The sequence below is a fragment of the Nestor notabilis genome, unplaced genomic scaffold (genome assembly GCF_000696875.1).
Source record: "Nestor notabilis isolate BGI_N333 unplaced genomic scaffold, ASM69687v1 scaffold10426, whole genome shotgun sequence".
NCBI classification, from domain to species: domain Eukaryota; kingdom Metazoa; phylum Chordata; class Aves; order Psittaciformes; family Psittacidae; genus Nestor; species Nestor notabilis.
Window position 1 is genome coordinate 72,392 of NW_009932377.1, and position 12,614 is coordinate 85,005.

A 12,614-nucleotide genomic window follows, 5' to 3' on the forward strand; every position below is an offset into this window, starting at 1 on the left:
TTTTTTTAGGCCATTTTTGAAAGGTAGCAGTTCAAACGATAATAAATCGTTGTAGAGGCACTACAGAGGGGTGAACATGAAAATCTTGTTGTTTTTTTTCTCCCAAGATAACTTTGAATATAAAATGTCTTCCACTGTATATAAACATGGCTTTTCCCTGGAGGATTTTTCCAGTTGCCATTTGTTTTTAGCCTTACACATTTCAGTAGATATTGCCCTTCTACAAAAGATTTGCACACATGCCTTACACAAATGTTGTTGAAGTGCAATTCAGTTTTGTATCGTAGTCAAGTTGCTCTTATCCACAGGGCACCTGAGGTACTGGGGGAATTTAGCATTACTAGAATTTCAAAACTCAAGTTCCTAGAATGGCCTTGTATAATGATAGACAGTTTGTTGGCTTTGATATTACCTAGCATGCTTCGTTCAAATGCTTTCAGCTTTCACTTACCAAATCAAGGTGTTAATGCATGGAACTCACGTTAATGAGTAGTAAGTGTAAATAAATATTGCAAGCATGTGAAAGCAGCATTGCAGATAGTATGTACAGTGTTTCATACTGGATCCAAATGAGTCAATCTGTTAACACTGGCTTCTTCTTATATGCGTGATAAGCCAGATTTAAAAAACCATTGGAAAATGCTACACACACGTTTTCACATAGGCAACTGTGTATAAAGTATGATCATTATTTCAAAGTAAGATTTAAATGTATAATTTCAGGTTACCAGATCTTGCCCAACCAGCAGCAAAACTACCAGGGTCTAGTTGGAGTTCAGCAGTCTCAGAATCAAAATCTAGTCAGTGGCCAACACAACAGCGTTGGGAATCAAATTCAAGGTGTGATTGTTCCATATCCTTCAGTGCCATCTTACCAGGTGGGTCATTTATTCATAACTTTCTAATCATTCTTCTGTGTGTTTGAGTGATGACTCTTCCTTCTTCTGCACCCACCCCACACACACACCCCCCACCCCCCCGAGTGCTTTGCTTTGTAAATGGTAGAAAGCTGCAAGCAGGTGTCAGAGGTGACAAAACCAACCAAACAAAACACAGGCCACACTTGAAGTGAGAAGAAAATCTGTTGGAAGTGTACAAGTTCTAGTCCTGTTAAGAACCAAGTGCTGTGTTAATTGCGATTCAGAGGAAGGGGAAGATTTCCATCCCCACTACCCTGCTTTCTGTTGTAGAGAAGATCTCTTTTGTTAATTGATGGAGTCCCTCAGAACCAACACTTAATTTCTGGGGGAAGAAGATAACATTATTTTTCTTTGATAAAGCAATATCGTTTCAATTACTGTTATCACTAGTCTTCTGGATTTAGAGGACTACAGCAGATGTTTCTGTTTCTGGCTTTGGTTTTTTGTTTGTTTGTTTTTAATTCTTATGTAAGCTAGGTGGTGGACAGGAGGCAGCAAAAAACACTGTCTGCAGAAGAAAACGTTAATGTGTTCTCAATTGCAGGTTTCAGTGCCTCAAGGTTCCCAATCAGTGCCCCAGCAGACATATCAACAGCCTGTTATAATTCCCAGTCAGTCAAGTCAAGGATTGCCCACAACATGAATGCCAGTTTACTATAGTGTCATTCCATCAGGTCAACAGAATAATTTAAGGTGAGTTTAACTCGGCTATTTGATTTCTCAGAAAACAGGCTTAATTGCCTAGCGTAATAACTGTCAGTTATTCCTATAGTATTGTGTATGTTAAAATGCATTGTAAAGGCAGACTTACGGACACTTTATTATCTATTTTTGCTCTTATGCAATTAACTAGAACAACCAGTACTGCTTTAATTGGGACATACCTGTTAGTCAGGAAAACATTGTTTCCTGTGGAGGATTGTCCCTGGCTGGATTCCCAGTGCCCACCAAAGCTGCTCTATCACTGCCCTCCTCAACTGGACAGGGGAGAGAAGATACAACAAAAGGCTGTGGGTTGAGATATGGACAGGGAGAGATCACTCACCAGATATTGCCATGGGCAAAACAGACTCGACTTTGGGAAAATGAATTTATTATGAAATCAAATCAGAGCAGGATATTGAGAAAGAAAACCAAACCTTAAAACACCTTCCCTGCACCCCTCCCTTCTTCCTGGACTTAACTTACTTTCTCTGTTGTTAGCGAGGACTGCTGGCGTAAAGCTGGCTATGAAACAAGTGTAGGAACTTTTTCCTGTGCTCAGCTTTTGTTTAATAAGTAACTGCTAGTTTTGGGGGTTTTTTTTTACCTATCTTGGTTTCCTGGTCTACATGTACAGACCTCCCTGTGTGTGGAGCTGTGTCCCCAGCACAGTCTGAGGATTTGTGAGAGAACGGATGAACAGATACCTGAAGGAATTAATTACAGTTAATGCTTATTACAAATTTTTTTTTTTTTTTAATTTACAAATGTGCATCACTTAGAAATAACTTTCCTGCAGCTTTTAAACAAGTAACAACAGTATGAAGCTTCCTTCATCCTTTTGTGAGTGCAGAGACTTAAATAGTACTTGTGTTATCACTGCATGTCTTCATCTACTGAAATCTGAATTCTTTTGTGTCAGAAGGTTCTTTTTTATCTTTTTCTTCTGTAGTTATATTTGACATTCAATGAAGCCCTAGGTAGGCATAATCCCAGACTTTTTCTGAAGTAAGTTCTGGTGCTTGATCTTTTGCATCATGTAGAATGTCCCTCTATTTTGAACAGGGAAACATTTGTTAGGAATTGAGAGCAGATTAGCAACCAGTGACAGCATCTTGCTTTTATCGTAATGGTTATGTTTGCAGCACTTTACCAAGGAAAGCAAAGTATGGTTCTGCAGGAACTGGGTAGTCTCACACCTTCAGGTCACTACTGTAATCAGTAGGCAGCGGAGAAGTTGTGTGAGAGCACATATCCCATGCAGATATAAACATTGGTTAAGTTTTTACTGAGTTTTGCCTGCTTTAGTGGATGTTAGTCTTAATATTATGTAATAGAACTGTGGCACAAAGGATGGAACAAACTTCTTGTGACAATGTAGGTAAAAATGGTAAATCCAACAGGATTACACCTTATTTTTTTTTCCACAATTTGTATTTGAAAAATATTTTTTTTTTCTCATTCCCTCTCAATGTTTACTTTAATAGTACAGAAATTAAGTACAAGGCTCTATAGGCACCATTCTCATTATGGTCCACCAACCTGATGTTCCGGCTCTAGCACTTATGATCAGTTAGTGGAATGATAGAATTTACCTATGTCCATTACTTACCTGGTGAATTCCTGTGAATGCCCAGAAAAATACCTGGCATAAACTAACTTTTAAAGTTATCCTTTTCCTACATATTACAAACAAATGAAAGATGGTTTATCTCCTTGAGTTATCTTCCTTCTCCCACACTTGTTTGGAAAAGCCACAGAAAGGCAATCATCTCTTTAAGCAGCATTACTTTACACTGAAGCTGAAGTGTGCTCCTTTGGTGTCCTGAACAAGCTGGCCCAGCTGCATGGGCCAGGCTCCAGCTGCAGGACTGCATCCAGAATCCTCATAGCAGGTTCTGTGGTGATCATTTAACTGAGACCTAATTCTGGGTAATTGGGCAAGACAACAAATTGTCTTTTTATTATTGTTCTGCATGTCTTTATACCCATATAGCAGTACTGATACAAAAATAGCATATCAAAATAGGTGAATTAGTACAGCCTCTTAATGTGTGCAGGCCATAGGTTTTTGCCAAGGAAGAGATGTGAAACTTCAAGCTTCTGAAGAATGAGTGGATTCGGTGGTAGGTAGGAATACTACTGATTCTAAAATTAACATCTCAGTCTAGATTGCAAATGTAGTCATTATTAAATAAATGTGCAGCATAAATGCCTGTTATTCATATTCTTTTTTTTATTATTACTATTACAGTTCATCAGTAGGATATTTGCAGCCTCCTGGATCAGAGCAGATACAGTTTCCTAGAACATCATCACCATGCAACTCACAGCAGCTTCAAGGACAGCAGTGTGCAGGTTGGGGGAATAAAGTTTTTTATTGAAAGACTTCAAAAACGTGTAGCTATTAATGTGGTGGGTGGCTGGATATTTTATATTAAGGGTTTGATTTAGAATTAATGACTCTATTATGTTTCTTCCTGTGTTCCATTTTTGAAGTTATATTGGAGGCAGTTGACTTGACATCTCAATTTGTTTATCATTGAAAGCTCTCAAGTTACTTAGAATTCAGCAGTGTACATCGTAATGCCTTGCACGTCTGCTTGTGAGTTGAGACAGACATGGGAACTATATATTGTCAGCAGAATGACTTCCATGTTTTCCTGAATAACTACAAGGGTCTGAAAATTTTGAGATTTGGGTTTGTATTTGATAGAATGAGCAAGGTACATTTTGGAAGCAGCATGCTAGGCTCTTCTACTCAAGAAGCATCCAATATTTCACTTACTGGAATAGGAGCGCCGGTTTACTTAAGTCCTGAGAAGAGGGTGAAAACTGCAAGTGTTCTGCGTTTGGATAGAGAGGAGAGGTAGCTTTCTGACCTGCTGAAAAGCTAGATTAAATACCCAAAGCTGTGTGGGGTGTTTTGGTTTTGTTTTTATGGTAGCCTTATTTACTGCTTTTACTTTCATAGTTTATAGCAGCCATTCAAGTCAGAAGCCATCACCTCCTACATTATTGCCACCTTCATCAAAGTCAAAGCCACAACAGGCTGCTTCCATTGTGCACTACAGCATAGTGTCTCCACCCTCATCATGTAAAAGTTCGCCCACTGGTCTTTCCATCATGCAGCCAATAAAAGGTATATTTTGTTGGGATTTTCATCTAAGCCATTCTGTCTGGAAATCTGTTGTAAATTTTCAGATTGATTTCATGGCTGTTAGAACAACTGCAACTTCAGTGCCATCTCTGCAAATACATTTTCCACAATTCTTCAGCTGAATTGCTATTGTAACTTCTAAAATGACAACTTGGAACTTAATAGAAACTAGCCAACTTCATGAAGGCAGCCTGGAGGCAGCCTTCAGCATGTAAGTGCCACTTAGCAGAAACATTTAGATCAGGTTTGGAATGTTCAGATCTACAAAGTGTTTGGGTAAATTTCTAAAGGCGGATAAATAGCAGCCTCAATGGCATGTGAAAACAGTGGGCACACAGAGCTTTGTCATATTCATGAAATAAGTGTTAATATCCAAACGCTTTAAAACTCTGAATTTCCAACTATAAAGATTTATAGATGGGTTAGGAAATTAAGAGTGCTCAGGTTAGCTTCCAAACAAGAGGTTATAGAACAATCCTGTGATCATAGTGATACTGTCCTTATTTTCCTAATAGGGAATTTGGTATGTTGGTTGGCTGAAAAGGGGTAATCTCAAATACTGCTACCTCAGTATTTTGCAAGCAAGCAAGAGATTAAACAACCCGAGGTCAGTGACCTAGATTCCGCTACACATGTGGTGTTTCTCACGAACATTTATCTTAAGATATTTTTAGACCCTCTTTATTAGTAAACGAATAACATGCAGCTAAGTGGCAAGACAGCTGGATTAGTGGTGTATTAGAGTTCATGGGCAGGTTTGGTTTTGTTCCCATTTTGCTTCAAGTTTGGCTTTAATTCTGGAACACTGTCATTTCAGGGTGTCTAAAATTGCTCCCGCACTAGTTTGTTGTTCTATGTTCCTAATCCATCCTGGAAGTGCTGGTTTTAGGAATCTGAAGGTGTTGCTCAAACCTGTTAAACTGTGATTTAAAGAAGTTTGGGGAAGAGGGAAGCCCTTTATGACAGAGAGAGAACAAAGAAAAGCATGGTTTTCAGTTAAGTGATACTGAGATGATGAATCATGGCCACTGAGATGAGGACATACGCTGATAAGCAGCAGAGTTGTGTTTCTTTTCATGTGGAAAAATTACAGGGGAACAGACTGTAAATCTGGGAAACCTTTCAAAGGTTTCTTCTGTGTTTCCCTTCTCGTAAGTTTTGACAGGAGATAGTGTCTGCAAACTGACTTAGGCATTCTATGACACTTCATTTTGTTGGGATGCTTCTTTAGGAAGAGAATTGGATTTATTTTAGTTTACTGAAATGCTGTGGAACTGGAAGTAGTAGAAAGAAATTTTTTATTTTATTTTTTTTTTCCCCTGGATGTACAAAGCTTTCTTTTGCAGTTTAAATAGCATTTTCAGATTGTGGTACTTGTTTAGAAATGGTGCTGTAGATGGTTTTGAACCAAAAGCAGGGTTTTGTTGGGTGTGCAGTTAAGTCAGAGTATGCTAGAGTGCTGCAGAATAAAATACTATTATAGTATAAACCAGTAAGATGTAAATCAATGTAATCTATAATGTTTAGAAATGCATGCATAAAATAATAAAATTAAACCAATTTTCTTTTGTAAAATGTGTATAAAGATGTATGTCTCAGGTTTACATATAGGGATTATGTAAGTTTATGGCTTTGCCACTTGGAAGCTGTAGTGTTATATATTATTTTCAATATGCAGCAGATATCCATAAAAAGTTATATTTTATTTTGCTGTGCAAGAAAATGGAAATACTTGCCATGTGGCTGGAGCAGGGACTCTTTTGTTTATACCTTCCACTAAACTTGGCCAGATATCTGATGTTTCCATTTCAATCTGTAACACATAAGTAGAACTTTCTGCCATTCAAAGGAAAGTATAGATGTCAAAACATTGCTAGTGTAAGTATCAATATAGTAAATATTTCAGGATACCACTTACAAAAGCTAATGTACTTTTAACGAGTTCATTATTCTGCATTGTTTGGTTTGCTTCTCAGAGGAGTCTGTTGCTTTTTGTGGAGCCCCGAGGTAGTGAAAACAGAAACCAACAACAAAAAGAAACCAACAAACAAAAGAACCCACCCAAAAAAAGCAAGATGAATGCATTTTATAAGCTGTATCTGACTGCTCTTAACTGATGCTATGATGTCAGTAGTAAATGGATTAAATCATCCCCTTTAAAGGTGGATGATTAAATGATGTTTAAAGCATGTGTTTAATCGTGGTTTCTGAGAAATGCTGTAAATAGTGGGTAAAGCAGAGAAGGAAATTGCTAACAACCATTTACAAGTAAACAGGACGTTAGATAAATTATCTGGGATGGAGCCAGGTCAAAGTGGGAAGACAGCTCCTCTCTCAGGCAGCTTCTCATCACAACCCCTTGTGTGAAACCTTACAGAACAGTGCTGGCTGTTTAGGTGTTCTCCCATGACTTTTGTGTTTCTGTAGCCACAAGACTCAGTGGTAGAGGATGTGGGGATCAATTTGCAGTCTCTGCCCAGAAAAACATTCCTATATAGAACTTGTAACTGAGAGCAATTTTGCCTCAGACTACACATTGATTCCAGCTCTTTCCAATGCATGTCATCCGATGAGAGAAAGCAGTCTGAGTCCGTGTTGCTGCATTTCATGTAAAACTAACTAGGTAACTTCTATTTTTAAATAAAGCATATTTATGCATAATATCACATGTTCTTAAACTCATTGCTCTGGCAGTAGCTACAGTGAATGTTAAATACTTCTACCTACTATTAAATGGAATAATTTCTTTCAAAAATAGTCTCAGTAATGAGTTTCAGTGGTGCCATGTTATTTCCCTTTTTTAAATTCATGCCTGTTCTGCCAAAATGACAATTGAAAGGCACGAACTAAGTATATCCTACTTATTTCTTGTCTTTGTAGCAGTAGCACCACCACCAGGTGGAGGAGTAGTAATGATGCAGCTAAATATACCTAACAATCCTCAGCCTCAGAACCATTCACCTCCACCATGGAAACAGAATAAATATTACTGTGATCATCAAAGGGGGCAGAAGTCCACAGAACTTAGCACTTTAGACAGTGCTGCACAGGTATGATGGTTTTGTTTTGTTTTGTTTTCCAGGATGACTTAAAATGTGCACGTTTTTTTAGAAGTTCCTTTAGGGGAATAAAAATCTGCTCTGATAATACTTAAGATTTTAACCATTAGTGATTTTAACTTGACTTCAATCATTGAGTGCTGTAGTTTTTTAGATTATTTAAAAGACTAACTTGCTGTTTATTCCAGTTGCAGCATAGTCCTCAACTAGGTAGTCCTGTCACCTCACCGGCCCAATCACCAGCACCAGCTCAGCTGTCAAACATGAAGAACATCCGTCCCACATTAACACCTCTTTCTATTGTGTCCCAGTTTTCTAGACCTTTTGTCCCTGGACAAGGTATATTTTTATTTAACTAAAATGTGTGTATATTTGTTGGGTTTTTTGTGTTTACTTGAATGTTTTTAAATACAGGTTATATGAGGATTTTCTGATAAACTATGGCTCACTTTAGCACCAATGCTATTGGAGCAGGATCATCAGAATTATCTATTAAAGCATTATGTAAAATTTCACCTTCTCTCTCCACACGGATATACACGTTCCCTGTATTTTCAAAAGCTTTTGATCTTCTTGTTATTGTGAGAGCTTCTATAACCCACTAGCTTTCTCTTAAGTGAAATTCCCCATTTCAGTATGAAAATGTGAATAAAGTGTTTGAAATAATTTAGCTTTAAGTTTTAACCATAAATCAAGAACGACACACACTATCAGAAAGGATATTGTTTGAAAGCTACAAGTATAAATAATATGGGACTAGCTGATCTTAATACATTAGGTGAGCATAGTATCTTTTGGGGGAAGTGATACAGAAATGTGATGTTGAGATTGAACAGAAATTCTGCCAGACTCGCTGCCTAAGTGAGAATTCTTCATTCCTCTGTAGAGTAACCAGCATGATGGACTAGATAGAGCCTCTAGTCAATACTGTTGCTGCTTCAGTTAGCATTTCAGACAGTATCCACCTAAAGACAAAAAAATGCCATGTTAAGAGAAAAACAGAAAATGGGAGTTTTCATTGAGATGTGATAGTTGATAACATTTGAAAAAAAAAATTATTCAAACAAAAAACTTCGTCAAGGGCAAAGATTTCCTTGTATAGTTCCAAAGCTCAAAATTAATGGGACTATTTTACAGAAACATTTACTTTAAAGCAAAACTTACTGAAAATTCTGTATTTCTTGCTTATTCACAAAGAAAATCTTACTTTGTCCTTAACTGCTGCGTAATCTTTATGTCATTGCTTTGTATTCGATGTTGTAATTATTCCAGGTTGCCTGCTGTAAAGCATACCTCTGAACTTTCTCAATCTCCTGTGACTACTAAAAGCTTCTATTCCATTGTTCTTGTGCATCCCTGGGGCAGATAGGAATGTGAAGATGCACCTGACTCTAATCAGGGATATAACCATGAAAATGATTAAATTAGTACACTGAGAGTAGCTTTGGCCTTACTAAACTCATTTTGAAATGAGACGACTTAGATAAGACTACAATGAAGAAACACTTAGTGTGTTTCTCAGTGTAGTTCCTACATGCTAGAAAGCTTGTACCTTTTCACCTTGTGATCAGTGACTGGCTTACGTTTACTTAATCACGTCAAACCTTGTTTTGTTAGCCTAGCCAAATGCTCTACTTTATGCATAATCATTCTGCTTTCTCTTCTGTGCAAGACATATGTCATAAGAGGAACTTGGAGGAAAACTGCATGCAACAGAAAAACGCTTCTAATTATCTTTCTCTTTAAGGAGATGCCAGATACCCATTGCTTGGCCAACCTCTGCAATACAATCCACCATCTTTACTACGAGGACAAGTAACAAGCGAACAGGTATTAAAGAGAACAACCTCCTGGCAATACTGAGGTAGGGGGTGGGGAGGGGATCAGGACTGCTATTATAACCACCATGAATGGGGAATATGTTATTGCACTAGCAAAGTAATTGAGTGGAAGATGCTTGTTTTCCAATAATGGTTTTATTTAGTGTTGATACTTCCCATTCTTCTTGTTCGTAGTGTTTTAAAAAAAAGTGAGAAGCATTTTCCTGAAACTTAGCTTTAGGCACAGTGTAATTATGGATTATTTAGATGGATTATAACTGCAATTTGCCAGCAGTTCCAAAAATCACAGAACATTTCCTAAAAGGTTCTTCATATGAGTAGCAACAGCACAGAAAACTCCCAGGTATGTAGGTAAGCAAAGAGTGTGTTTGTTTCTTATAAGAAAAACCTAAAATAATAGTGTTAGCAAAGCTAAAATGTTTTGCCATCTCTCTAACTTTTGGGACAGACACAGACTCCCTACCTCTACCTTGCTCAGTTCTACCCAAGATCAGCCAGGAGTTGTGATGGATTAGGGTGGGGGAGGAGGTGAAGGTGCATTCTTCCAAGAAGATTTATGGTGATTTTTTTTTTTTTCTTCCCCTTCCATCATTTCCTCCCTTTCTTCTGAAGCCAAAGATTGAATGTACCTGACTGCAGGATTGCTAAACTCCAAGACTAAAATTGGTCATTAAAATCTTTTCTGTACCATGGTAGCACAGGTTATATTCCAGAAATTCTGCTGCACCATTTTTCACTGAGCTAACCTGGTGTTTTGTCATTAAAAGTACATCATTTATGTCAATCTTTCCAGTGTCAACCTGGAAACAGACATGGAAACAGGGGAAAGAAACCAGCAAAGAAGGCGGCTTCAACAGATCTTGGTGCAGGAGAACCAGGTATAGAATTGCTGATTGACACAGTGCTCCAGAAAAAGATTATGGTGATGGGCTGGGAATGTAACAAGAAAAGCACAGGTGAGAAAAGGGCCAGAATGAAGAGTAATTGCACAGACACGGACATGGCAAACACTGGAAACATAAGGCTGGAGAGGAAGACTTGATTTTCAAAGAGGGGAAGAGGGAGGTTAAATGAGAAAATAGGAGTTATGAAGTCTGGAGAAAGACCAGAGAAGATCAGGATTGGACAGTACTAAAAGAAAAAGCAAGTTGGTCAGTTTATTGGATGCAAGTTCTATATTGTTATATTAAATATTGTTTTATTAAATATACATACCCCTGCTTCCTTTTACTTGCCTGAGATGTGAAATCAAACATAAACCACAAATAAGTTTGTGCCTTTTTTCTTTTTTATTTTTCTTTTCGTTTTTCTTCATTTTCTTCTTTCATTCTTTTTTTCCTTCTAATACAAATAAGCATATGGATTTGGGGGATGTATTGGGATACCTACAGATTAGCTCCTTGGAGTTGGTAAAGATGTCACCCAGATAAAACATGACCTCATCTATCTTCTTATCTATACTGGAAATAATTTTTGTTGCGAGTATTATCTGCTGTCAAGACTTGCCGAAAGTTACAGATAAATCAGTATTTTCTAACTGGTGGGAGAGGATTTTTTGTAAGAAGACAGACTAGTTTGTTAGCGTGGTGGGTGACGTGTGAAGTGTTAACAGGCAAAGCCAGTGAGATGCTGTAGTGAGTTCCCAAACCTGCTGAAAAACTGGGTGCTGATAATTTTATTTTTCCACCCCCTTTCGAGGGCCCTCTTTGTATTCTCAGTTTTTATTTGTATGCTTGTAACCGTAAGCAGTGCTAAATGTGAAAGCAAAAGGCTCTCCAGAATACCAGAATTGGAATGTCTGTGTATTTGTATCGGCCATCTGGAGATACAAGTATGAAATAACTCATTTTCCATTGCGTTTGTTGTATCATTAAGTACAATGACCAATTTAGATTGACTGTTTTTCCTGTTTCAGTTGTGGGAAAAGTTCTAGAAATTACTGAACTGCCAGAAGGCATAACTCGTATGGAAGCAGAAAAACTATTCGGAGAACTTTTTAAAGTTGGTGCCAAGATTCGGTGGCTAAGGGATTCGCAGTGTCTACAAGTGCAGCAGCAGCAGCACCATCGTCGTTATTGTGGCAGCGGAGACAGTAGCGTGAACGCGGAGTCATCCAAATCTAGTGACTTGGCTTCCACATACACGGTTCTAGCTACGTTCCCTACAATGTCAGCTGCTCAGAATGCATTGAAGAAACAAAGCAGTACCTCAGTGAATAAGTTCAGGCTGAGAACAAGCAAGAAGCACTACGACTCTCATGTTCTGGAAAGGGCTAGTTCTCAGTAGCAGTGGACACTCAGCCTTTACTACATCCATGTCCTCCTCTCCATTGACTGGCTTGATGTCATGGGGTTTCTGCTTTCTTCATAGAGACTCCTGGGATGTTTTGTCATATGACATTAGCCATTAAAGAATAAATAACACAGTGATCCAGCAAGATGAAGAAAAAAAATACAGAGTTAATCCCAAACAATAGCAAAGAATCATTTTGGAGACAGGCAGCTTTCTACAAGGAATGCTGTTGAAATGCCCCCTACTTTTATAGTAGTTTTGTTTTATATTTTTGAATTCTTGTATCAGATCCAAAGTTCTATTGTACAGCAAACGTTCATAAAAATCCATATTCAGATTTGTATTTTATAATCCCTTTTCACACTGGCACACAGCTGTCCATTCCAAGGCAGGAACCTGAGGATTGGTGGAGGGGAAAAGAGAACCATTTTCAAGGACTTACACTCATCTTTCTAGCAAACTATCCCAAATCTTTAAGTTAACCTGTTCTTTGTCCCTTGTGGTTTTTTTCAGGGTTGCCCCCCTCACAACACCCCCCCCCAAGAAAAAGGATATATATATAATTTTAGCAACTAACTCCATAGATGGTCATTTTTTTTGAGATTCATTCAAGCAGTGTCAAAAGAAATTACAAGTAGGT

The 12,614-nt window shown here is 38.0% G+C and overlaps 1 protein-coding gene across 1 annotated transcript in view; it reads left to right on the forward strand.

Annotated features, from left to right (window-relative positions):
- The window catches only part of R3HDM1 (R3H domain containing 1), a 51,916-nt gene extending 39,644 nt beyond the window's left edge, over nt 1-12,272 (forward strand). Inside the window, 8 exon segments of the mRNA XM_010016356.1 lie at nt 724-878; nt 1,465-1,613; nt 3,877-3,980; nt 7,669-7,832; nt 8,036-8,180; nt 9,589-9,671; nt 10,476-10,560; nt 11,598-12,272. Of these exon segments, the coding sequence (XP_010014658.1) occupies nt 724-878; nt 1,465-1,613; nt 3,877-3,980; nt 7,669-7,832; nt 8,036-8,180; nt 9,589-9,671; nt 10,476-10,560; nt 11,598-11,968 (1,256 nt within the window). The 3' untranslated portion in view covers nt 11,969-12,272.
- The last annotated feature ends 342 nt before the right edge of the window (nt 12,273-12,614 follow it).